The sequence below is a fragment of the Acomys minous genome (genome assembly GCF_964271855.1).
Source record: "Acomys minous genome assembly, chromosome: 2".
NCBI classification, from domain to species: domain Eukaryota; kingdom Metazoa; phylum Chordata; class Mammalia; order Rodentia; family Muridae; genus Acomys; species Acomys minous.
The window spans coordinates 99,900,671-99,927,214 of NC_140484.1; the positions used below are offsets into that span (position 1 = coordinate 99,900,671).

General features: G+C 44.9%; 1 protein-coding gene across 5 annotated transcripts in view; it reads left to right on the plus strand.

The window, feature by feature from the left end:
- OTUD7A (OTU deubiquitinase 7A) overlaps nt 1-26,544 on the plus strand; it is a 317,547-nt gene that overhangs the window by 262,296 nt on the left and 28,707 nt on the right. For all 5 annotated transcript variants that reach the window (XM_084755965.1, XM_084755964.1, XM_084755968.1 and 2 more), the window contains 3 exons: nt 17,972-18,073; nt 24,476-24,603; nt 25,221-25,336. In XM_084755965.1, the coding sequence (XP_084612091.1) occupies nt 17,972-18,073; nt 24,476-24,603; nt 25,221-25,336 (346 nt within the window). The remainder of the gene's footprint in view (nt 1-17,971; nt 18,074-24,475; nt 24,604-25,220; nt 25,337-26,544) is intronic.

Sequence of the window (26,544 nt, forward strand, 5' to 3'; positions counted from 1 at the left end):
ATCACCCCCATTATTTGGCAAATTTGTTTAGATTGTCTTCATACATGTATATATGTTAGTAAGTTTCTATTGTGTTGGGTTTCCATCTGACTCCTCAAATGGCTCTTAGTTTTAGCTCTCTTTCTCTGTATTCCTTCCCTCACCTTCCTTCTCCCTCTCTCCCCCCCTCCCCCCTCTCTCTCTCTCTCGCTCTCTCTCTCTCTCCCTCTCTCTCTCCACTTGAGCATCCTGTTCCTGCCCCCTCCCATCCATCCATAACTGTCTATTCTATTTCCCTTTCCTAGGGAGACCCATCCCTTCTCCACTAGTCCCTTACTTTATATATAACCATGTGGTTATGCAAATTGTAGCTTTTGCTTATTGAAAACAATCACATGTACGTGAATATATACCATATTTGTCTTTCTGGATTATTTTTCTAGCTCCATCCATTTATTTGTGAATTTCATTTTTTAACAGCTGAGTAATAAGCCATTGTGTGAATATACAACATTTTCTTCATCAGTTCATTTGTTGCAGACATGTAGGCTATTTGTAATTTTTGGCTATTATAGTAGAGCAGAAACGAACATGGTTGAGAAAGTGTCTCTGTAGTAGGATGAAGTGTCCTTTGGGTATCTGCCCAAGAGTGGTAAGTATAGCATCATCTTGAGGTAAATCAATTCCCATCTTTCTGAGGAACTGCCACACTGATTCCCATAGTGGTTATAAACCCACCAGCAATGGGTGAGTGTTCTCCTTACTCCACACGCTCACCACCATGAGCTGCAATTTATTTTATTGATCTTGGCCGTTCTGAATGATGTAAGGGGAAATCTCAAAGTAATTTTAATTGACTGGATTTTAAGTTTTTTCAATTTCTTCCTGAATTCTTTAGCCATATTGCCAACTTTGTTTTCTATACTTTCTTATTCACATGCTGAATTGATTGCCTGCTTCATTCATCTGCCCGTTTGTTCCTGTTTTCAGTGTTGATGGTTCTTATAAGCATGTTTCTGAATTCTTTGTCTGGCATTTCAGCCATGTCACCATCTCTGGAGGCAGGAACTAAGTATTTACAGTCTTCCAAGGTTGTCATGTTTCCTCATTTTCTCAGGTGACTTGTGTTCCTGAGTTACAGTTTGCAAAGCTATTGTTTTGGATGCCTCTTCATTTTATTTAGAGATCTTAGTGTGCACCCTACACTTAAGGATCCAATCCCCAGTGCTGTTCAGAGAGAAGAAAACAAACCGGTGTGGCAGCAATAACCTTGACCCAAACATGCCATATAAATGCACTTAAAACTAATTTAAATCATTAATAAGCAACCAATGACTATAGCAGAAAAATGGCTAAAATTGTGTGGACTGTACTATGAAGTTAAATTATTTAGGGTGAAAATAAAAAATTGTAAAAAGGGGTCATGGAAAGGGGTCAGAAAGGAGAAGAATTGTTGTTGTTGCTGCTGCTGCTGCTGCTGTTGTTGCTGCTGCTGTTGTTGCTTTAAGATTTTTGGAGACAGAGTTTCTCTGTGTAACAGTCCTGGGTGTCTTGGACTCACTTTTGTAGACCAGGCTGGCCTCAAACTCTCAGCAATCTGCCTGCCTCTACCTCCCACGTGCTGGGATTAAAGGTGTGCGCCACCACGCCCAGCGAGAAGAATGTTAAAGAGAAGAAAATAAAGAAGAATGTTATGAGAAACAAAAAAAAAGCCCAGCATAAAAAACTGAATACATGATGAAAAATGTGTAAGCTCAATTAAATAAGCAAAGAAAAAACATAAAGATAATATACGACTAAAGTACACTAAAGAAAAAAGGCAAAATATGGGGGCAGAAACTTCAAGCATTGGCACAACTCTCTGGGTCCTCCACTGTTGGCATTTTCTGGGTGGTTGGGGGCATTGACTGAGGTTGGAGACTCTTGTCTTTCTGGCCAGCTAAGCTGGTACCTAGTTGTAAAGTAGTCCAGTGCCACATCTGGTACAGCTGTTCCTCCTTCGAGGATTTCTTTTCCTTTATGTACCCAGAACCTCTGCTGGACCGAGTTAGCTACACAGTCTGTGGGCTCAGCTTGCTGACTTCCCTTGGCATGGCTAATATCCAAGCCAGAGCATGTCTCCCAATCATATGGGGGTTGAGGAAGCAAGCACAGCACTGAGATCTGAACAGTCTAGTCTCCTTGCCTGGGAAACCTGCTCAGCATTAAACACCACTTAAGAAGCCTACAAAGTCTAGAGCTTTGAGTTCTCAGAGAGTCCAGGATGGGCTACTGACTGACATCCAACTTAGAGCTATCAGATTCCACCGCCATCCTCAAGTGATAGACTCAGCCACTAGCAGAGAGTAAGGCTACCTGTTCCCATATCTTTCATTGCTTCAGCCAAATGTCCTGCCACCTGAACGTGGTGTGTCTGTGACCAGCCCTCCCTTTCCAGAACTGCCTCCTACAGTTGTCAGTCACATGGGACTGTGGCAAGTTGAGCCCAGGCTTAATGGCTTGTGATTGCACCTTCTTATCTGGCCCCCAGAGTAGCTTAGCCTTAAATATTCTCTCTTAAAATGGTATAAGGCCACAGCCTTCCAAGACTTGGAGGGTGACAAAATAGACCTCCACTTGACTGTTGACACAACACACAGCCACCTCTGTGTTAGTCATATGAGAGGAAAGCCACCTTTGGGCTCATAGTTCCAGCCATCATGGCAGTGTCACGTGGTGGAATTCATGTCAGTGGGATCACATGGTAGAGGTGCCTCATAACTTTGCAGATCAGTAAGCAGAATTCTTAGGCCTCAATCAGAACTGCTGCTGGCCCCAGAGACCCATTTCCATTAGCTGGGCCACACATCACAAGTTTCCACAGCCTCTCAAAACTGCATCACTAGCTGGGGACTGGTTATTCAAAACGTAACCCATGGGAAACTTTTCACATTCAAGCCACAACTCCCACCTGAGCTGTAAGCCTTTGAGAACTGTGGCTTGTTCTGGCGTCGAGCTGCCTGTCTTTCTCCAGGGCTCCTGGCTGACCTTGCCAGGAAGAGGCTGGAGCCAGAACCGCGTGCAAATTGCTCCTTTTCTCTGCATCTTCCATTTCTCTGCACCTTTCCGTCGAATGCTCTTCTCTTTAGAACAGAATCTGTTGTTTGTTAGCCTAACCCTTCTCTTGCACAACATGCAGCTGAGGTAGCTTCTAACCTGCCATCTCAACTCCAGGACTCGCCAAGTCTCTGGTCTTTATTAAAAGATATGTGTGAGTTTTGTTTAGGGTGTGTGTGTGTGTGTGTGTGTGTGTGTGTGTGTGTGTGTGTGTGTGTGTGTCTTTATGGTGAGTGTGTGGTGAGTGTACAGGTAGGTCTCTAGGCCCATGCCAGCACATGTAGAATCAGAGCAGATGGGGTGTCCTCCTTTGTCACTGTTCCCCTTAATTCCTTGATATGAGGTCTCTCACTGAACCTGAAACTTGACATTATGGCTAGCCAACGAGATCCCAGAATCTGCCTCCCTGCCCCTCCGTGCTGGAGCTACACAAGAGCTCACAGCCATGCCTGGCTTTCTTTCGTGATGCTGGGGTCAGGTTCTCTGGCTTGCAGAGCAAGTACCTCCAAGTAGAGGCGACCACATTGATCCTGATCTGATTTTACTGGGATGAGCAGTGTCTCCTGCTAGCATGTACAGGTTTATCTACTCTCTATGGCCCTCAGTTTCCTTCTCTGTAAAAATCCAGAAACGACAGAGGGGATGGAGAGGCTCACTAACCCAGCCAGCAGCCACTCTCTGCTTTTTTAAAAAGGCTGGGAGAAGAACACTATGTGGACAGACTGCAGGCTCTTATATGCAGACCACTGGCCTCATTAGCATACCACCTGCCCTGGTTTGCTTTCTATTGCTATGACAAAACACCATGACCAAAAGCAACCTGGGGAGGAAAGGGTTTGATCACAGTCCATTACACTCAGGGAAGGAACCCAAGCAGGAGCTACAGAGGAGTGCTGCTCACTGCCTTTCTCCCCATGGCATGCTCAACCTGCTTTCTTATGCACCCCAGGACCACCTGCCTAGGGGTAGCAACATCCACCGTGCTTAATCGTTTTTCTTGGTTATCACTTTCTTTTACTTTGTAATAACATCTCCCATTCATCAGGAAAATGACCCCCCCACAGACATGCCCACAGGCCAATCTGATGGAGGCGATCCCTCAGCTGAGGGTCCCTCTTCCCAGGTGACTAAAATGTGCATCATCAAGTTGACAAAAAAAAAAAAAACCAACCAGCACCCTTCCTTCACCTCTCCTTCAGCACTGCCCATGGACTGTTGCCAGGAGCCATTGGACCTTGGATGCTATTCAAAACATGGACTGGGACACCTACATTCAGACTAAGTGTGTCAGTTATCATGCCTTTGTAAATATGAACCTTGTCATCTTTTAATTTGTGGTAACATATTTTTAATATCTCTCCGCCTGGTACTTTATAAAGAGGCTTTTAAAATTCAAGTGAGACAGATTGCTATTACACAGCCTAGAGACAGAAAGTTACTAAGTGGTTGACTGTTCCTCCCACTTGTGTCTCCAGCAGGCCTTCTAGGGACACTGTTAATTAAGGCCCCTAATTGCACTTCTCATTCAGCTGCAGGAAGATGACTTGCAGGTGCTCATTGGTAGCATAAGTATTAGCTTCTTGATATCCATTTCATCTTATAGTGTGCATTTTATTACATATAATACATATTTCATTTACAACTGAGGACATAGTTTGTGTGCCAGTAAAACACATCATTAGAACAGAATTATGGAATAGTAATCAGGCAGCCCTGGGAGCAGATCAGAGACCAGTTTGACCAAAGTGCTGATGAGCTTATCATATTAAACTCTATTAACATGCTGGCTCTAAACTGAACACGCTTTTGAGAACCTTAATTTACCACTGAGTTGGAGTCTTTACCCTCATATTTCATTTTTATTTTGAAAGCATTAACGCCTTTTGTTAAAATCAGTAAAATGAAGACAAAGTAATCAATGCCTGCAGTTGTTTAAGATTAGTCTCTTTTTGTTGCAGTCTTTTGGATTTTTCTATTTGTTTGGTTTGTTTGTTTGTTTGTTTTTTATGGCAAAGTCTCACTTTATACCCCAGGCTGGCTTGAAACTCTCACTGTGTAGCTCCAGCTTGCCTCAAACATGAGGCAGTCTTCATGACTCCCAAATGCTGGGATTACAGATATGAGCCACCACACATAATTTATTCTCTTTAAAAAAAAATCAACTGAAATGGCTTTTTACAGCTTCTAGGGATATCTATAGTAAACGGTCTTATTCAAGTTAATTTCACAAAGAGTTGAGAGTCTGGAGGGGTGAGTAAGAACTGGACTTTGTCCCCTAAGTAAAATATAATATAATTAACATATTTAATTTCTAATATTATAGTATCTTTACATAATATTAGAAACTTGGTAAATAAACATTATTCAAATTCATATCCATACATAATCATGCAAAAGTGTGTGTATAAAAACATATGTCAACTTGGTTCATAAACTTGAACAATTGTAATATCCAAAAAGCAGCTTATAAATGTTTGTGTCATTTGACCATGTCCCCTGGAGGGGGAGACCTGGTGGCACTCAGAGGAAGGACAGCAGGTTACCAAGAAGAGACTTGATACCCTATGAGCATATACAGGGGGAGGTAATCCCCCTCAGGAACATTCATAGGGGAGGGGAATAAGGGGAAAATGGGAGGGAGGGAAGAATGGGAGGATACAAGGGATGGGATAACCATTGAGATGTAACAAGAATAAATTAATTTTTAAAAAATGTTTGTGTCTCTTGCATGGCACATATATACCATTGTCAGATGATCCAGGGACATGTTCTTTTGAGAAGCAGTTACATACAACTGCCCTCTGCAGATGGAATGGCCACCCATGGCACCATCTTGGTGACAGAGTCTGCCTCGCTTCAGTGTAGCTCAGCCCATCTCACTGCTTTCCTTTTGCACCCTGGCTTGGGTGAAGTTGTCTAGGAGCTTTCTGAGAAAGAGTGAATGGGGATATCTTTGTTTTTTAATTTATTATGGATACAGTATTCTTTCAGGGTGTATGTCTGCACCCAGAAGAGGGCACCAGATCTCATAGATGGTTGTGAGCCACCATGTGGGTGCTGGGAATTGAACTTAGGACCTTCGGAAGACCATCCAGTGCTCTTAACCTCTGAGCCATCTCTCCAGCCCGAATGGGGATATCTTGACCCAAATCCTCCTGCAAAGTCAGGCTGAGGTCACAGCTTACGCTGATTATCTAAGATGCAATCCCAGACGTGTCAGCAAATGGTCTGTGGAGAAGTCAGCTGCTGAGGATAGTCTGTACAAATCCTATTTTCATTTTCTAGAGTAAATACCAGGAGCAATTGCTGGACTCTCTGGTGCTACGATCTCAGTGTGTCCTCTAACAGTTCACATGTTGGAAGCTTGGGGCCTAGGGTTGCATGGTGGCAGGTGTCATAAGGTCTATGTTTAAGTCTGTGTTAGTCTATTTTCTGTGACTATAACAAATTACCTTTGAGTCATAAGGTCTAAGAGGAGGTAGTTTGGTGATTTGGAGTACTGTAAAAGTAACTTTTATTCTCCTGGCTCAATTGTTGTCTGGAAGGCTAACTGCCTCCTTCTGCTAACCTAGGCCTACTTCTGGAAGTTTCTAGCCCCCATACAATCTAACCTAGGCCTAGAATGTTTTCAGCCTCTGATACTTTCTGCTTAAAAAGCTCACCCATACTTTTTCTTTCTGAGCTCTCGACTGGTTCAACTCAGTTGTTCTGGCTCAAACTCTTCTCCCAGCTCACTTTTTAAATCCGGCTTCTCTCTCAGCCCGGAATTGCTCTGCTTGGCCTCAAACTAACTCAGCAATCTGCTCTCATCTTCAGGCTTCTCCTTTTCTGGCTCCATCTGTCTTCACCTGAATATTCTCTCTCTCTCTCTCTCTCTCTCTCTCTCTCTCTCTCTCTCTCTCTCTCTCTCTCTCTCTCTCTCCAACCCCTCTCTCTATTACTGTCCTGGTAAAACTGCCTCCTCTCTCTGCAAAACTGCCTCTGCCGTAGCTTCTCTTTCCTCTTCCCTCTAGTGAAAGTTGGGTGTATCCTATTCTGTCAAATATTCGCTGATTCATCGCCTTTACTGCCACTCAATTAGGCATCACTTTCAAACATGGGTGCTTCCTTCTACGAACTAACTTTACCTTCATTTGGGGATAAAGGTATGGGCCATCATGCCTGGACCTAAGCTTTTCTTTACCTGATACTTGCTCTACACCAGGCTGTCTTTGAACTCAGATCTGTTTGCCTCTGTCTCCTAGATTAAAGGCATGTTAGTATTCCAGCCAGATCACACAGTCCTATAAGATCTTTGGATGTGATCTCTTGCCAGAACAGCCATTTTCTGAATTAACATTTCTCTACAGGGTACTACTCTCAGAAGGTATTAATGTAGTGATTATGGGCCCTTGGCTATTTCTCATGATAAAAAAAAATCATTATAAAAGATGGAACCTGACCCCTGAATCCTTCTGGCCTTCTGCCTCAGTATGTGACTGCTCTGTTCCTCTCACATTTGTTTCTACCATAATGTCATTAAGCCATGAGGCCTTCGATGCATCTGCCTGGTCTTGAACTTTCAGACTCAAGATTTGTGTGCTGCAAGATTTGGGTGTCAACATTTCATCATGGGTTAGGGAGAGACTGCTGAGGCCCCACCTCTCTTTGAAAGACAATTGACAGTTAAAGATGTATGAAACAATGTGATGTCACTTTGTTCAGTGGTGTAGCCTCTAGTAAGTTGCCCATGTTCCAGTAAATAACTCTTTGCCCATGCTCATACAAGCAGCACTAGTTAATATCTCTATCTATCTATCTATCTATCTATCTATCTATCTATCTATCTAACACACACACACACACACACACACACACACACCAAAGTTAAAGGGGAACTTGTTAGGAAGGAAGCAGGAGCAAGTAGGAGAGTGAGGAGAATGAGAAAGAGAGTTTGGGATAAAAATTACCAAGATATATATGTGTGTATGTGTGTGTGTGTGTATATATATATTGTATATTATATATAATATCTATTACATATAGACAAATAAATAAAATAGAAAATAGACTAGTACAGATACACTAGTGGCACACCTCGAGATCATTATTAAGTGCTGATTATTTCTAAAAGGAAACCTCTGATATGTTGGCAACTGACTTTATTAAGAAGTAAGGATGCTCTGAGTGATTTTGTGCATGCCTTCCATCTTCATTTCTCTTGCATTTTCATAATACCCGGAACAGAATTTTTGGATCATGTGGCATACATGTGCTTAGCTTTGTTAGTGATTGCCAAAAGGTTTTCCAAAACCAGTGTGCCATTCCCATCACCAGAAGAAGTCTAGGTGTGGTGTGGCTCAAGCACTCACTGTAACAGGCTGCTCTGAGGGGCGTGATGCAGTGGCTTTCTGTAGTTTGAATCTGTGTCATTTGGTGGATATAAATATTAAGGCCCTTGTATGTCCTTTTAGACCATCTATAATTCCCCTATGATCAAATTCTTGATAAGTCATGTCCCATTGCTAATAGATTCTTTGTTTTGTCCATCTGCAACTCCCTCTCAGGTACATGCCCCCTCATCTTGTGGTGGTGACTTCGGGTGGACAGAGAAATTTTATTTTAATGAAGTCAACTGTATTAGTTTGTTTTTCCTTTGACTATCACAATAATTTTCTGTTCCTTTTTTTCTAAGACATACTGCAGTCTTAGCTTTTTATTTGGGACTCTAAATCTTCATAAGTTTAGTTTTGTGGTTATGGTTATGATATAATTCAAGTTTGTGCTTATGGTGCAGTGACAACATTGAATGTCTTTTTCCAAGTATCCGTTAATCCTCCCACCGCGCGTCTGAATCTAATTTCATTCCTTCACTGATAGTCCACATAGCTGTGTAGAAACCTGCTAGGCCATAAGTGTAGGTCTGCTTTAGCCTTCACGTTTTGTTTTACCAATTTGTCTTTTTATACTAAGTCTATATTATCATGCATACTGTTTCTTCACAATAGATTACATAACCAGGGACTGCTAGTGTTCAGATTTTATTTTCTCAGGTTTTGTTGGTTAGTCATTTTTCTAAAATACATTTTTCATTTAAAATCTCACACTTCAAAAACATACACAATGTGTTTTGTTCAGTTCCACCCCTGCTTCCTCCTCTGCGATGCCTCCCTCACCCCACCACCATTTCTCCTCCCAGCAATATTTACTTTTTTTTTTTTACTGGATCTAATTAGTGTAGACTATGCACGTGAGTGGACAACCATCCACTGGAGCATGGGGAACCTACTGAGGGCCACATCCTGGAAGGAAGCTGGCTCTCCTTCACCTAGCAGCCATCAGCTGTCGAGAGCTCCTCAGCTAGTACTGAGCCTTGTGCTCTCCCTCACCCTTGCTGGAATTTTGACTGACCTGATCCTGTGGAGGTTTCCTACACGCAGTCAAGGCTGCTGTAATTTTTGTGTGCAGTAGGCGAAAAAACACTGTTCCTCAGCAGTCCTCCACAACGCCTGACTCTTTTCTAATCTTTCTTCTGCTTTCCATGATGGTCCCTGGGTTTGGAGGTGTGAAGTAGATTCCCATTTAGGGCTGAGAACTTCACAGTCTCTTATTCTCTGCAGTTGGACCAGTTGCTAGTCTCTATATTAAGACTCATTTATTGAGAAAAAAAAAACCAGAGGCTTCTCTAATGAGGGTTGAGATCTGCACCAAACTAAGGACATGAAGATAAGTGTTTAGAGGGTTCATCAGAATAATAGTAGGTTCTACTTTAGGATCTATGACCTTCCTAGCCTAGTTGGTTCTTAGTCCAACTAACAATACCAGGTGTGTGTCATGTCTCATGAGTGGGCCTTAAATCAAATCAGAGCGTGCTTGGTTACACCCCTAACTCCCATGCCACTATGGCACCCACAGGCATGTCTTAGCAAGCCAGTCATCATGGTAGCCCACCGTGGTCACAGCTCAGTAAGACTGATAATTACTTTCCTCCCCAAGTAGCCTGTATAGCACCTTCTGGCGTTATGAGAGTTAGCCAGTACAGATGAAGCCCCCAGATCAGTACCAGCTTGATTTTGCCGTTGTCCAATAACTCAAGCATGTGCTGTCTTCAGCAATAGTATCTCACCATCAAGTTCTTGTCAGTAACCAGGAGCAGTGGCAGTAGCCTACATTGTTTTGGGACTCTGTCAGATGTCCCTGACAAATACATACTTAAGTGTTTGTGTTTTTAATTTTCATTATTTTTTTTTACCTGAGGTTTTATAAACTTGAATTTGTTTATTAGGTCAAGACATTTTTGTAGAGTCCTAAATACTTTCTATATAAAACCATTTCTTCTCTTAGTAAGTTCAGCTTCACTCTTTCATCCTCCGTACTTTGTCTTTTTATCTCTTACAGGATTGCACTGACACAAGCCTTAGTCTGGAGTGAGTATTGCTTCCTGTCTTGGTAAGAGGAGCCCATGTAGCTCCTCTCTATCATGTTAGCATAGTGGTTTTCATGGAGGACTTCTCTCCTACGGAGAAGCTTCCTTATTTTCCCCCTTTTGCTGTTGAAGATAATTTTCCTCGATACAGATCCTGGTGTAGTGGTTGTTTTTACTCAGCACTTCCAAGGCTCCACGTATTATGCACTCATCATTGCCCTTTCAATGCATTTTTCTACTTTTATGATCTTGTCTTTAATTCCCAATAGCTTTACTGTGTGCTTTGGCATGGTCTACTTTGTATAATATTTCTTGTGTTTACAGACCATCTAAAAGTTATATTTCCAAACTTGGAAAAGTTTTGAGTTTTTTGTTCTGTTTTGTTTTGTTTTTTAACTCTATTTATCCAAGTTACTTCGAAGTCTCTGTCAGGTAACTCAAAATCTAGATCACTTGTTTGGCTTTTTCTTTTACCTCATTTTGTTGTACCACATAAACCTGTAAGGTTAATTGCTTATATGGCTAGTGATTTTTTTTTCTGGCATCTAGGCATCATGCAGATAAAGTTAGAGGCTGTAAGTGATGTTATGCGTCTCTGGAGAGGGCCCCATTTCTTCTGAAGCAGATTCCCAGGCTCCAGTCAGGGACTGCTGAGTTGGAACTGGATTGCAGTCTCAGAAGGTTTCATCTATTTCAGGTGTCATGCCTTCTCAGCCAATATTTTCTGTTCATGCTGTTATATTTTGTCAGCTTTCCTTCCTCAGTAGATACTGAACTCAGTATCAAATGACACATCTGGAAAAGTCTGCTTTGTGTCAAGAGCTGCAGTGTCTGAGAGTTCACTCTGCCTGAAGCTGCAACATCATCTGCCTGGTTTCATGTGTACTGACAGAAGACCTGAGACTCCTGGGTCAAGAAGAGTGTGTGTGTGTGTGTGTGTGTGTGTGTGTGTGTGTGTGTGTGTGTCCATGCATATATATATCGCCATGCTTTCAGATACCTGAGAATTTTTCTTCTTATATACTGGAATTACTAACCCCCACCTACCTCTGTAACTCTTTTTTTTTTTTTAATAATGATTTCAGTTATATCTCACATTTATGAGGGTCAGAAACAAGAGAAACTAAATCCTTTTTTTATTATTTTTTTATTAATTTATTCTTGTTACATCTCAATGGTTATCCCATCCCTTGTATCCTCCCATTCTTCCCTCCCTCCCATTTTCCCCTCCCCTATGACTGTTCCTGAGGGGATTACCTCCCCCTGTATATGCTCATAGGGTATCATGTCTCTTCTTGGTAACTAAATCCTTTTTATAAAGCTGAGCTATAATTAACTCTGACTTTTTCTAAGTTCTCCTTTGGCTGGCTAGCCACCCAGAAGACATACCAAACAGACTACCTTTGGTTTGCCAGAAGGAAAATGGAAGCTATAACCTAAATTTTCCATATAGGCCCTGTCTATAACCCCTGCACTGTTCATTCTGGCTCTGCTTAGGGGACATCTGGAGGGAAATGATCCTATACTAGAGCAGCCATGCTTAGTAAACTTCCTTACAAAGCTGCTGCTGTGGACTCAGTCATGTCCCCAGAAATCCATATGCTAAAGCCAAAACCCAACATGCCTTTGAGAGGAAACTGAGTTTTGATATGGTCACAAAACTAGAGGGCTGACCTGACCCACAGGAATAAGGGTGCCTAAAGGGGAGGACAGGAGATGAGGAATAAGTAAGGCAGGTAACTGGGACCTGGAGGTCTTGCACAAACTGATGACTTAAACCAAGCAACTTTATTAAGAAGGACAGCGTCTTTTTAGAATACATTTTACTAATTTATTCATATTATGTCTCAATTGTTATCCCATCCCTTGTATCCTCCCATTCCTCCCTCCCTTCCATTTTCCCCTTACTCCCCTCCCCTATGACTGTGACTGAGGGGGACCTCCTCCCCCTGTATATGCTCATAGGTATCAAGTCTCTTCTTAGTAGCCTGCTATTCTTCCTCTGAGTGCCACCAGGCCTCCCCATCCAGGGGACGTGGTCAAATATGGGGCACCAGAGTTCGTGTGAAAGTCAGACCCCACCCTCCACTCAACTGTGGAGAATGAAAGGACAGCATCTTATATACTATTTCCAGGGAGGTAATGGGCCAAGGTCAGCAGAAAGCTAAATCAAACGATATTGGCAAAGAGAACACAGGATACCTCAGACATAGCTGCCTTCACAGCCCTTCAGAGGGGTTCCCAAGCTCCCAGGAACCAAAGTCTTGTCATTTTCAAAGTTTCAGCCCCAGACTGGACTTTGCCAAATCTGCTCCTGGGCAAGGACACAGAACTACTCTTCTCTTTGTCCTTTCATCATGACCTCTGAGAAAGCCTTGGATGGATCTGGTGTCTAACAGGATGCAGAGATCACTCCTAGAAAGAGAAGAAAGAAGAACAGAGTTCATTCCCTCTAGTATAAAGACAGTGTAAGGAAGTGGCCATCTACAAGCCAGGAAGAGAGAGACTCCAGGATTTCTAGCCTCTAGAATTGTAAGAAACGAAGGCCTGTTGTTTGTATGTGGCTTATAACAGCAAAAACTGCAGGACCCGAGCTAACAAGATGGGTACACGTCTGGAGAGGTGAGGGTTGATGCCTTAGTCCTGCTGCTATAACAAAAGTATTGGCCCCAGTTAGTTATAAACAGAAATGTACTACTTACAGTTCTAGGGGTTGGGGAGTCCAAGGTCAAGAAGGTCTGGTGCACAGAGAGTCATGCCTCACAGAGGGTAACTTCTACATGCTCCTCGTGATGGAAGGGACAAAGAGACTCCCTTAGGCCTCTTTTATAAGGGCACTAAGGGCTGAACAAGAAGTATCCAGGACACAGAAAGGCAAAAAAGATTACATTACAAGGAAATAGCATGGAAAATATATATGCCCAATTGAGAAGGGATGAAAATCACTTATAACAGTTGGGAACGAAGTTGCTTGGTTTTCTCCCATGGGCCAGCCATATCTGCACTGAGTGGTATCTTATTAAGTAGCAAATTTTATATCATATGTTGTTTTTCTTGCATCTGGCCATGAATTCAGGCACTGTGGAACATTAGGACTTAGGTTCCAGATGGCTGCATAAGGCACGCATTATTAGAAGTTAAACTTTAGGTGCTCTTGCCTGGTGGCCAGTGTAAAAACTCAATTTTATTTAGGCACTTTGTATTATTATCTTTCCTTTCTGATCAATCAGGAAGATGAAATCTGTAACAATGGTTAAAAATCTGACCTCTGGGCCTTCCTCAGAGCTGAGTAAGGGTCTGCAGAGGCTCTGGTCCGTATTGCTGATCTGCCATGGAGTCATATAAATATGAGGCATAAAAGACTGCGGAGACATTAAAGAGGGGGCAGGGAATGGCTATTGGCAAAGGTTGAAAGCCAGACTGTGACATCATGTGGAGACCTAGAGGTCTTTGGCAGTAGTGGTTGATACCTCTGAGACAATGACATGTATCAAGAAATAAGTCATATTTGCCTTTGAAGAAAGTGGTAACTGAAAATGTGGAACAGTGAAGGAAGTTTCATTAGAGCTTAGAGGGAGCAAGCGTGTCCATGTCCATTTGACCAATGGCTGGAAAAACTGTCAATGAGAAGAGCCAAGCAGCAGGCCCTGCATGAGGGGGATTTGCCTGTTAAGGCAGAGAGTGGTAAGGCAAGTAAGTGCCTGTGTGCCACAGGGCAGAGGGGTGGGCTTGTTACCTAGCTTTTGTTTTCTGTTTGGAGACCCCTATGAAACAGGTGAGGATGGAGACTTGGAGACGCACTGTTAGCGTGTCACTGCCTGGTGAGGCCTGGGGGACATAACGAGGAGCTAGGGGTCAGTGAAGACAGGCTGAACTTGAGGAAGAGTGACAGACCTGGGTGTGATGGGGTTCTTCCAGCAGTGGAGGAGAAGAAATTAGACACTCACTGGGAGCCTGCACATTAGTTTTGACAGAACATATTGAAAAGATTTGTGTGGCAGTTAAGAAAGGATTTTCCCGGTGAAACACGGGTAAGGGTGAGTACACACTGCCAGGACACCTCCCATGAGGGTAATTCCGAAACACAGCTATGTATAGCGACTGCAGCTCAAGGTCCCTTTTGAAGAAAAATGTGTCTTTAATTGTCACTACACTAATTTGTGCTTTTTTATGTTTCACCCTGAACATTTTTTAATGGTATTTTGTTTTAAAGAGGTGAACCAAGTTAGCAAGCAGTTCTTTAGCCTTTGCATCTGCTGAGGTACCTGGGTAAGGTCCTTTTCAGCCCATCCAAAGGACTGTCTTTGCATGTCTTTGGGAGCTGGAAGGGAACTGATGGAGTTTTCTGGTGTGATAGTACTAATTACTTTTTGTTAAACTTTCCGGCTGAGTATTTAAGGCATGCAAGTAGTTACTAAGGTCAGAGGAGTCACTGAGATTCACAAGGTGCCCTTTCACTGGCTGGTCTTCTCTGCCTGTTGTACCATCTGCTGCACCCTGCTGACTCTAGGCTTCCCTTGCAAAGACAGGGGGCGATTTTTGCTCTTCGGTGACTCTTTGTAGGAGGGTCACTGTGTAGGTTCTGATCTCTAGGAGAGAGAAAGTGTGCTCACTGTTCACCAAAGGAAAGGGAATCTCTGACCTCTCCTCTCTTCCCTCCCTTCTCTCTGTGTCTTTCTCTCTGTCTCTGTCTCTGTCTCTGTCTCTGTCTCTGTCTTTGTATGTGTGCATGTGTCTCCCCTGTTTCTTTCTCTCTGTTTCACAATGTTGCCTTTGTCTCTCTGTGTTTCTCACTCTCGCTCTCGCTCTTGCTCTCCTCCCCCTCTCTGTCTCTGTCTCTCTCTGTCTCTCTCTGTCTCTCTCCCCCTCCCCCTCTCCCTCTCCCCTCCCTCCCTCCCTCCCTCTCTCTCTCTCTCTCTCTCTCTCTCTCTCTCTCTATCTCTATCTCTATCTCTATCTCTCCCCCCTCCCTCTCTCCCCTTCTCTCTCCCTCCCCCTCCATCCTAGCAGAGATTTTTAGCACTTCATTATAAGTACAGAAGCGTGAGGTTTACTAAGCTTCAGGCCTCACAGCTGTGACGAAGACCACTGAGAGAAGCGCCCATCTGTGCCTGCCTTCCCACCACCCCTGCGAAATCTGGGGGACAAGAGGATGCAGCATTGGCATGATGCTCCTGCTGTTTGCTGTGCTGTGGATAATACAATTGTTTATCTCTGATCTCGGAGCCTTTATCCAGTGCCCAAGAAATTATGGCAGGCTGCCCATGTAGATTCACAGTGTTCGTGGTGATGTTTCATATACATATATATTGTGAAATGGCTACTGTAGTTAAGTTCTTAAACCGTCCATAGCCTCAGATAGTGGCCATTTGTGTGTGAGACTGAGATTATTTAAGATCTCTCATAGCAGATTTTAAGTGTGCAATGTGGTTTCATTAACTATGGGAGCCAGCCTGTGCAGCAGATCTCCAGAACTTACTCATTCTGAGTCACCATTAGGGAGATGTGCTCAATTCAGTCACATTTAGTCTAAGTGCCAATATATATTTGGTTTAAATACATATCTGTTATCTTGCCTTTTGTTGTATTAGTGGGTTTCCTGTCCTCTTTGGAGTTACTTAAGGGTATGGAGTATTATTATTATTATTATTATTATTATTATTATTATTATTATTATTATTATTATTATTTCTTCATTTCCACTGTCTTGATAGTTTGGGATGTCACCCTATAGTTTACAAAATGTGCCTTTGAGTTACTGTAATTTGACTATAAGTTGGTACTTTTACCATCTGCTGTCCAATGGAAGGCCTCAGACTTCACATCACATTATATAGACTACTATAATCTATGCTGTTGCTGACATTTGTCTTAACACCACCTATAATTTAGTCCCCAAGAACCGTTGCTAATTATACACTAATCAGTATTCACTTACTTTTATCATTAAATTTGTCTTTCAAATTTCTTTATTCCATTCACAAGCGCTGCTTCTGCGCAGGATCATTTTCCTGCTGTAATGAATACTTGTGCTGCAGGTCTAACGGTAATGAGTTGTCTCTTCCAGTTCATCCAGTACAGAATTCCTTATCATTAATCGTTTCCTTTCTGTAAGAAGCCGTGCTGTGGGAATGCTTTTAGCAAGTCAGTCTGGAGGGAATTCACATCCTCGCCATGTGGAGAGTTTCCTTCTGTCACTGAGGCGCCTCCCTGAGTGTTTTGAACTTCAACCTCTCAAGGGCATTCTGAGCTCTCCGTCAAGTACTGCGTGGGCATTAGACCCACGCCTAAGTCGTTTCTAAGTGGTTGTAAATGATGTTACATTTTCATTGTGATTTTCAGGTATTGTTACTAGTATGTACACATAAAATTGATTTGTGAATATTGATCTCATATCCTACGACCTTTACCAAAAAATGTAGTCTTTTGTCATTCCCTTCTGATTCTCTGCCTAAGCTATCATGTCATCTGAAAATCAGGCTGTTACCACCTCCTTTCTAATCTGTAACTACAAATGCTGTTCTTAGCTCCTCCCACTGAGGATGTATGGTACAGAGCTCCACACAGTGGTAAGAGTGGGCATCCTGGGCTTCCCTCATTTGGGGTGAAAAGCACTGGTGCTCTCACCATTCAGAGTGCTGCAAGGGCCTTGCACGTGTTCCTCCACCTGTGCAGCGAGCTCTTCCCTATTACTTACTAGTCTTAATGATTTTTGTTAAATGGTTTTTCTCCATTCGTGTTATGGTTATTTGAACTGTTTCTTCTGTGGTTTATTTTGATGGATTCTATTAATTATTTGAGTTTTAAATACTGAGCCAACTCTTCATCCTTTGAAGCAACCTCACATGGTCACGCTGTGTAATTCTTGGTGTCTAGTTCTGAGAACTGTTTACATGTTGACATTTTTGCAGCATATTCGTGAGAGATTTCTGCCTATACTTCTTGGCACCTTCTCCATCTGAGAAGGTGTCAAGGAATATACTGTGTAAGTATTGGTTGGTTAGTACCTGGTTGCTTGCTTGGTTGGTTGGTTGGTTGGTTGGTTGGTTGGTCAGTCTTTAAAATGAGATCTCACTGGGCAACTCAGACTGGGCCCCAAATATGCAGTCTTCCTATCTCAGCCTCAGCACTGATGATGACAAGCATGTGCCCAACTAGGATTGGTCTGAATGGGACTCAGGTCATTCTCCTCGATGCTTGTTCTGGTTTTCACCGTGTGTGCACTCACTACCGTGGCAAAGCTCACTGGAATGGAGATTCAGCAACCTTTAAGGAGGCATGCACATCTTACCTTCTCCACCATTCATACGGTTGGCTTAAACACTCTACGGAACTGAGACAAACTATGTGACTTTTGGTCTCGGGAGAAGAAAAGCTTATCTTACCTCCACCCCCACCTGGTTTTCTCTTTATAGTTTGAGAAAAGGAAATCTTTCGTTGATATTTGGGACTGTGTAGCAACCGTTCTAAAGTGAGCTGCTTCCTTTCCAGGTCGCCTGAACTGGTGGTCTACTGTGTGCACAAGCTGTAAAAGGCTTCTTCCTTTGGCCACGACAGGGGATGGGAACTGCCTCTTACATGCCGCCTCCCTGGGTAAGCACCCCAGCACCGACAGAGGCCAGCAGGGCTCTGCATCTGTTTGATGCATGGTTAGCAAATAGAGCCACCCATGCTGCTGTCATATGGAAGAACGCCCGTGACATCCTGGCCCTCCGGGTCTATCTGGGTTGGTGACAAGACAGGACACTGGCAAGCAGTAGCTGGCTTGCTGGGAGGAGACCTTGAGCAAGCGCTTCAAGGACAGCTGGTAGAGAGGGTAGCCTAAAGCAACCTAGGAGACTTCCTGGAGGTTGCCACAGCTTTCCTGAGACTTGAAAGAGTAAAAGGTATCATAGGCAGAAGACAACACAGACAGAACACAAAGGCGGAAACCACAGGGTGTTCAGAGGCAGAGCTGTGCTGGGCGAGGCTCCAGCAGGAAGACCAGGGAGGAGTGTATACAACTGAATAGTTCGGGGCTGCCTATGGTCAGTGCTCTATGATGATAAAGAAGACAGCTGTGGGAATAGTCGGGTAATCACACTGCCTTCCCCAGGGAGCTGGATTAGCAGATACACAGGCGCACATGGCAATATTAGATAACTCAGGGTCATGCCGGACTTTCTAGAATCTCTGTCCTCCCCTCTGGGACCAGACTTACGTGCACAGGGTTGACTCCATGTGACAGGCAAGTCTAGGTTCGTTCCAGGGGCCTGGACATCAGGCCCATGGCTCTTCATCGATCCTAGAGGACAGTCTCTGTCAAGGGAATGGGACCCCTGGCTAAGAACATAGCCCTTATTATGCAAGGTATCTTCCCAGTTAGTATGACCTGAGCAAGAGCCCGGACCACACCTTATTTAGACCACAGTGAGGCCTGCTAGTACAAAACAGACAGAGAAGACACTGGAAAGAGCTCCGAGCACCCCAGAGTGCCTCACAAGGTGGCCCAGAGAGGCCCAGAGGCCCCGAGAGTGTGATGACAGCCCTGGGAAAGACAGAGGCATTCAGTTCCTGCTTCCTCCCACGACAGGGACAACACACTTGTCCACTGCCACTAGGTCGGGTGTGGTAGTCCACACCTTTAATCCCAGAACTAGGGAGCAGAAATCTGTGAGTTCACACCCAGCTAGAGAGATCCAGAACACTCAGACACAGAGAGACCTGCCTCCAAAAATAGCAATGACAAAAACACCTTTAATCCCAGAACCAGGGAGCAGAAAACTGTAAGTTCAAGCCTAGACTGTTCTACACAGTGAGGTGCAGCACAGCAGGACACAGAGAGAGACCTGTCTCCAAAAACAACAGTGACAAAAATAAATGGCTGCCGAGAAACGGAGACTCGGTCTTCTTCAGGGATGTGCTCCCTAGTAGATTATCCAATCCCAAATTGTTATCACTAAACATATGTACAAATGGGCAACACTGAGGGAACTCAGCAGGTGTGATCTCTACATATCTATGTGTATATGTAACAAAAAGATTAGAGGCCATGAATTTGAGGAGTGGGGGAGGGGCCATAGGAGGAGAGCAAGGGGGAAATGATGTGAATACAGTAGTCATATTTCATTTTTTAATTAATAATAATAATAACAACAACAACAAAGACTCACTTCCCAGGTTAGGCCTCACTTCCCAAAAGTTCCACGGCTTCTCAAAACCGCCATGTGGGGACAGAGCATTCAATCACCTGAACTTGTGGGGAAATTTCACATACAGACCCTGACAGGAATCTTCATTTGGCCTGTTCAATCACTTGTAAGTTTCTACTGTAGTTAAATATACCAAGACTTGCATTTTCCAATATGGCAACTGATAGTGTCATGAATTATGGAACACTTGAAATGTAGCTGCTATCGATGGAAGTGCTGTGCCATTCTAAAATGCACATAGAAAACATCGTGTAGAAAACAAAACATAAAATATCTTATTGTTTATTCTTTTCTAGTGTATTTTTTATATTTTTTAATGTAAGAGTACTTTGTCTGCATGTACATCTGCACGCCAGAAGAGGGCATCAAATCCCTTTATAAATGGTCATGAGCCACCATGTGGGTGCTAGGAATTGAGCTCAAGACCTCTGGAAGAGCCCAAAGTGTTCTTTTCCACTGAGCCATCTCACCAGCCCATATTCTTAATGATTATATACTTAATCATTGTTCTGATATGTTTAAATAAATAAAATTTATTATTAAAACTCAAAACAAAAACCATGCTGCTTTTAAAAAAAAATATTTAGTCACTATATTGTAATGAGCTCACAAATGAAAACCATTTTTTAAAAAAAAATCACACAACAGCCAGATGGTGGTAGCATACTCCTTTAATCTCAGCACTCAGGAAGTGGAAGCGGGTGGATCTTTCTGAGTTCAAGGCCATCCTAGCCTACAAAGTGAGTCCCTGTCTTAAGAATATCATCTGGCTAGTTAAGGTAGCTACTCAAATATTATGCATCTCAAATTCTTTGTATCTCAGTAGACTTCTATATAGGGTTTATTCTTTCACTGTCAGCTGAATATTTATGGGGTTACCTACCACAAAAAAAGAGAAAAACTGACAAAGTTGAAAACAGAAAGAAAGGAAAAAGAAGGAATGTATCCTGCGGCTGGCATTACTCTTCTTATGAGAAAACTAACATCACTTCACCACCCACCCCACCCCACCCCCACCTCACCCTCACCCCCAGCCCCACCCCCACCCCCAGCCCCACCCCCACCCCCAGCCCCACCCCTACCCCCAGCCCCACCCCCACCCCCAGCCCCACCCCCACCCCCAGCCCCACCCCCACCCCCAGCCCCACCCCCACCCCCAGCCCCACCCCTACCCCCAGCCCCATCCCCACCCCAGCCCCACCCCCACCCCACCTCACCCTCACCACCCACCCCACCCCACCCCCACCTCACCCTCACCCCCAGCCCCACCCCCACCCCTAGCCCCACCCCCACCCCCAGCCCCACCCCTACCCCCAGCCCCACCCCCAGCCCCACCCCTACCCCCAGCCCCGCTGCTATCAGTACTGTCTCACACTATCTCCCAGTCTTTTGTCTGTTCTTCAGATGAAATTACAGTCCTACCATCCCATAATTCACTTCCAAATCCAACATTTTCTACTTAATTTTTTTCAACATGTCCCTTTATTTTTAATTGACAGACAATAATTGTACATATTCATGGAGGGCGGCAATCTTTAAATTCCATTAAGAATTTCCTGTTTTCTTCTCCAAGACTATGATTTGGTCATTGGGTCTTATTTATTAGAATACTCAGTACTGTTTTCCTAGTACTTTTCGCTTTATTAATTTAAAGCCTGAAGAACAGATGGTAAAAGAGGCACTTTCTTTCATAAGTCTCTTTGCAGCCTAGTTGGCAAAGGCTCTGGAATGGAGATATCTTATCCCTCAGACACCCTGGGTTGCAGGGCCTCCTTCCTCACCGGACCATAGATGACAGTATTGTCTCTGTGAGCATCACAGACCTCTGAGGCCCTTGTCCAGTTTTGCTGTACATGCAGGAGAACCCAGGCCATAGCTGGCCAGGGCGACAGGCTTGCTAACAATCCCCAGCAAAACAGGGTGCTTGGAGCCCACAGGTCCTGTATTTCAGTGTGGGTTGTATACCCCTAATCTGAAAATCCAAAATCTGAAAAATTTTGGAGCATCAACATGACGCCATAAGTAGAAAATTCTACAACATAAACCTTTGCTTCATGCACAGTCACTTTCAAATGCAAAATTACCTTTAGGTCTGTGCACAAAGTACGTAGGCAACACTAACGAACTTTCTATTTAAACTTGCATTCTATCCCTCAGGGTTTCTGTGTATGTCAATATCCCAAAATCAGAAGCCCTCCCGACCCCAGGCTTAGAAAAGTGGTACTCGGCCTGTACTGGCTTTGGATTTTGTGCTGACACAGCAAATTCCATACATCCTGGACTACCTAAAGCATCCATCCATACAGCAGGACCACTGCTGTGGAGAACACATGCTGCCCAGGCCTGACATTGAAAGGATTACTGGCCACACATAGAGCAATAGTCACTGGGGCTATAGAGATAGCTTAGTCAACGGCCAGGACTAGAGTTTGGTTTCTAGAACCTACATTGATTGGGAGGCTCACAGCCAGCTATAATCCCGGCTCCAGGGGATCTGGCGCCCTCTTCTGGTCTCTGAGACAACTGCACATGACTGTGTGTGAGAGTGCGTGCGTGCATGTACACAAACAAAAGTAAATTCTTTAAAAATAATAATAAATGACAGATCAGAGTGTGGTGGCTAATGCCTTTAATCCCAGCACTCGGGAGGCAGAGGCAGGCAGATCACTGTGGGTTCGAGGCCAGCTTGGTCTACAAAGCAAGTCAAGGATAGCCAAGGCTGCACAGAGAAACCCTGTCTCGAAAAACCAAAAAATAAAAAAGTAAATGACAGTTGCTATGAAACCAGATAGACAAATATGTTTGAGACAGAGAACTCCTGTGTGAGAAAGACCTTGGAAGAGCCGTGGAAGCAGAGCCTGTTCAGGGAATGCCGGAAGGTGGGGAAACGTGTCTGAAGATGAGAAAGGAACAACGGCGGTCATTTCTCTCTATCTGTGCTGCAGGGAAAGACAAAAGCCTGAGATGTCACCATGCCCACAGCAGTCTTTGGTTATTGCCTATCAAGGGATCACAACCGGCAGTCAATCCCAGTCACACTCTAGAGCAGTGGCTCCCACCTCCCTAGTGCTGCAACCCTGAAATACAGTTCCTCATGTTGCGGTGACCCCAACCACAAAACTGTTTTTGTTGACACTTCCTAGCAGTAATTTTGCTACTGTTGTGAATTGACATGTAAATATCTGTGCTTTCTGATGGTTAAGTGACCCCTGTGAAAAGGTCGTTTGACACCCCCACCCCCATGGTGTGTACAACCCACAGGTTTGAGAACCACAGCTCTAGAAGCTTCCGACTCCTTTGCAAGCCAGCCTGTTTCTTCTCCCCCTACATCCAGTCCCGAACAACCTTTACTTCCTGCCTTTTTCCGAGTGCACCAATGCCTGGGAAGAACCTTCTGCCTTGCATGACAACTCAGCTGCCCCCTTCACCCATCTGGACCTCTTGTTGGTATCTCTGCCCATTCACAGCATAGGGAATGCACCTGTCGCGCTGCCTTCTTTACATGCTTGCTTTGTCTCTCCTTGTGTTGTGAACATTGCACATCACATGCTCATTTAACAAATGCTTCGGGGTTTGGTTGGTTGGTGGGTAGGTTTTTCTTTTCTTTTCTTTTCTTTTCTTTCTTTCTTTTTTTTTATTTTTTTATTTTTTGGTTTTTCGAGACAGGGTTTCTCTGTGTAGCCTTGACTGTCCTGGACTTGCTTTTGTAGACCAGGCTGGCCTCAAACTCACAGCAATCCACCTGCCTCTGCCTCCTGAGTGCTGGGATTAAAGGCGTGCACCACCACACCCACTAGATGCTTCATTTCTAGGCTGTCTACAATATGTCCTCTCAGACTGTAGGAGTATTCCCAGCACCTATAATGCATGCATGCATGGATGGATGGATGGATGGATGGATGGATGGATGGATGGATGCATGGATGCATGGATGGATGGATGAAGAGATGGATAGATAAATAGGTTAATGGGTGGGTGAGTAGGTGGGGGAATGGATGGATGACGAGAGGTAGGCAGGTGAGGGGATAGTATAAGGGTGGTTATGGATAGATGGAAGGGGAAGTGGGCGGGTGGGTGGGTGGGTGGATGAGAGAAACATGAGAGTGAGTTGATAGGTGGATAATTGTGCCTTCCGCCCTGGAGCTTTACGGCTGTAGCTCCTTTCAATGCTCTTATTAATGGCTGAGTTCCTTGATCATGTCTCAGCCACCCACAGTGTGTACTCAGAGACCGATGGTTCATCGTTTCTAGTCCCTCAGCACCTAGCTCAGTGTAGCCCTTCTCCCTAGGAAGCAAGGTCCCTGTAATGTCCCAAACGTGTAGTGGAACCAACTGTCGCTGCTTCTCAGAGAGCTGAGATGCCCTATGCTAGGACTTCAGACATCATCTCTAGTAGGCTTTAGGGAAGCCAGGATACTATTGGACATCCACATGTGGGGTTCCCCATGAGAACATGTCACCAACTTGTCCCCAGAGGTGCTCTTTCACCCAAACATAAGACTTATGGTGAACATTTGGCCTCTCCAGAAGAACCTGCAAGGGAGGGTGGGTAGCCTGAGGTCTCAGAGAACGGCAGCACTCACCCTTTACCTGCTGTTGTTAGGACAGGGGGTGCCACTTCATTCATATATCTGAGCTGATGGGCAGCACACATAACAGCGCAGGGTGCGGGGAGGGCTACAAGCCCCTGATGAGACTAAACAGGGTCCTGATATGTTAGTCTCTTACACCCTTTGAGTGTCCTCCGACTCTTCTCTTCCTCACGCCCCTTCCTCCTCTGTCCCTCATGGCCTCCTGCCTACAGGAATGTGGGGCTTTCATGACCGGGACCTGGTTCTGCGCAAAGCTCTCTACACCATGATGAGGACGGGTGCTGAGCGGGAAGCCCTGAAGCGGAGGTGGAGGTGGCAGCAGACCCAACAGAACAAGGAGGTTGGTACTCAACCTCTGCTGGAGACAGGATCCACATCAAGCGCAGTCTCAAGCTGTGCCGCAGGCTACAGGGCCCCTTACAACAGCCCAGCCCAGGTGGACAGCAGCACATTCCTACCTCCCACGCTGGTGTGGTTAGGAACGCTACCTTCTTTCACTTTATAGGGCCCCAGCATGCATAACAAATTATACAGTCGTCCGTTGTCCTGTGATACTCCTGGTACCCTCCATCCAGAGGGAATCTCAGCAGCCCTTAGCCCTGCTGACATTAGCACTTTGCTCCACTAGGAGAAGAATCTGCCTATATTTGGGATAAAATGGTGCTGTGGCCCTTTAAATTATTCATTGGCCAGTTGTAGCCAGGCTCATTCATTCTCATATACAGCAGGGAATAACCTTGATGACTGGAGGAATCCCCACAGCTCTGAAATCAGGGGCTAGAATTTCTGGAAATACATAGGGTGAACATCAGGGGGCACTACTAGCATATGTGTCCTGTTTGGGTCCTAGCGGGGCTTAGGCCAACCTGGACGGCTTGGCACGGCTGCCTCCGTGGGAGGAGGAGGTGCGGGCAGGTGACAGAGGCTGCCCTCTGAACCAGCTTCCCTTTGCGCCAGTCAGGGCTGGTGTACACTGAGGAGGAATGGGAGCGTGAGTGGACGGAGCTGCTAAAACTGGCCTCCAGCGAGCCTCGCACACACTTCAGCAAGAACGGCAGCGGCACAGGTGGCGGGTGAGTGCTTCCCGCTCTCCATGGGTCATCCAGAGCCCCTGGCCACCCAGGGCCTCAAAGAGCTTGGAGAGGAGGGGAAATGACCCTGCACGCTAGCCAGGTAGCAGAAGAAAGGAGGTGTTCATTGTAAATGAGGCTACATGGACGGGGAGGGGAGGCTGGACACATGTACCCAGGCTCGCTACAGGTGATCTCATGAGAGCCGCCCAGGCCTATCTCCCTCAGTCTCATCATAGAAAGCCAACAGTAAGCCAGGCAGTGGTGGCGCACACCTTTAATCCCAGCACTAGGGAGGCAGAGGCAGGTGGATCTCTGTAAGTTCGAGGCCAGCCTGGTCCACAAAGTGAGTCCAGGACAGCCAAGGCTACACAGAGAAACCCTGTCTCGGAGAAAGAAGGAGAGAGAGAGAGGGGGGGGGGGAAAGAAAGAAAGAAAGAAAGAAAGAAAGAAAGAAAGAAAGAAAGAAAGAAAGAAAGAAAGAAAACAAACAGTAATAGGTAGAGGACTCAGGGCATAGCCAAGCCTGGAGGTGGCCTGTGACAGTGGGCATTGCCACAGCTGTCATTGTATACACAGGGCTATGAAGACACTAGCTGCTGGTTTGGTTTTTTTTTTTTCAATCTGTTTCATTTATAGTTTCAAATCACACTGGAAGCAAGAGACCATCAGACCACCCCAGTGCCTCCCAAATGGATATCATAGATACTGTGTGTGTTCCTAGCACAAAGGCCTTGCGCATTGTGTGCACTCAGGAACAGCTTGATCCTGCAGGTCAGCTCCAATGTTCCAGCGTGGGAAGGAAGCGCAGGCCAGACCAACAGGCACTGTGGAACATTTGGCCATGGAATTTCAGAAGGCGCATGCTTTGATGTTTGCTCTTCTGTCCTGAAGGAAAGGTATCACCAACCCACCCAACCTGAAAAGGCCCCTGTCACAGCAAGAAGGACGAATACTGACACCAGGAACAAAGACACGCATGTCACCTGGGTTGTGGACATACTGAGCAGCATTGCAGGCTGGAGGAGACTGAACAGGTCTCGGCAGAAAGCGGCCCATGACCCTCAGCTGGATCGCGCATCCTGAAGGTGTTGCTGGGACCACTGTGAGCAGGCCTGGCAGCTACGTGCTAGCTCCTCATTTCGATGGCCATGTCCTGGTGTGTCACATGTGGCCCTGTGAACCAGAAGCACTCTGCCTTCTTACAAAGT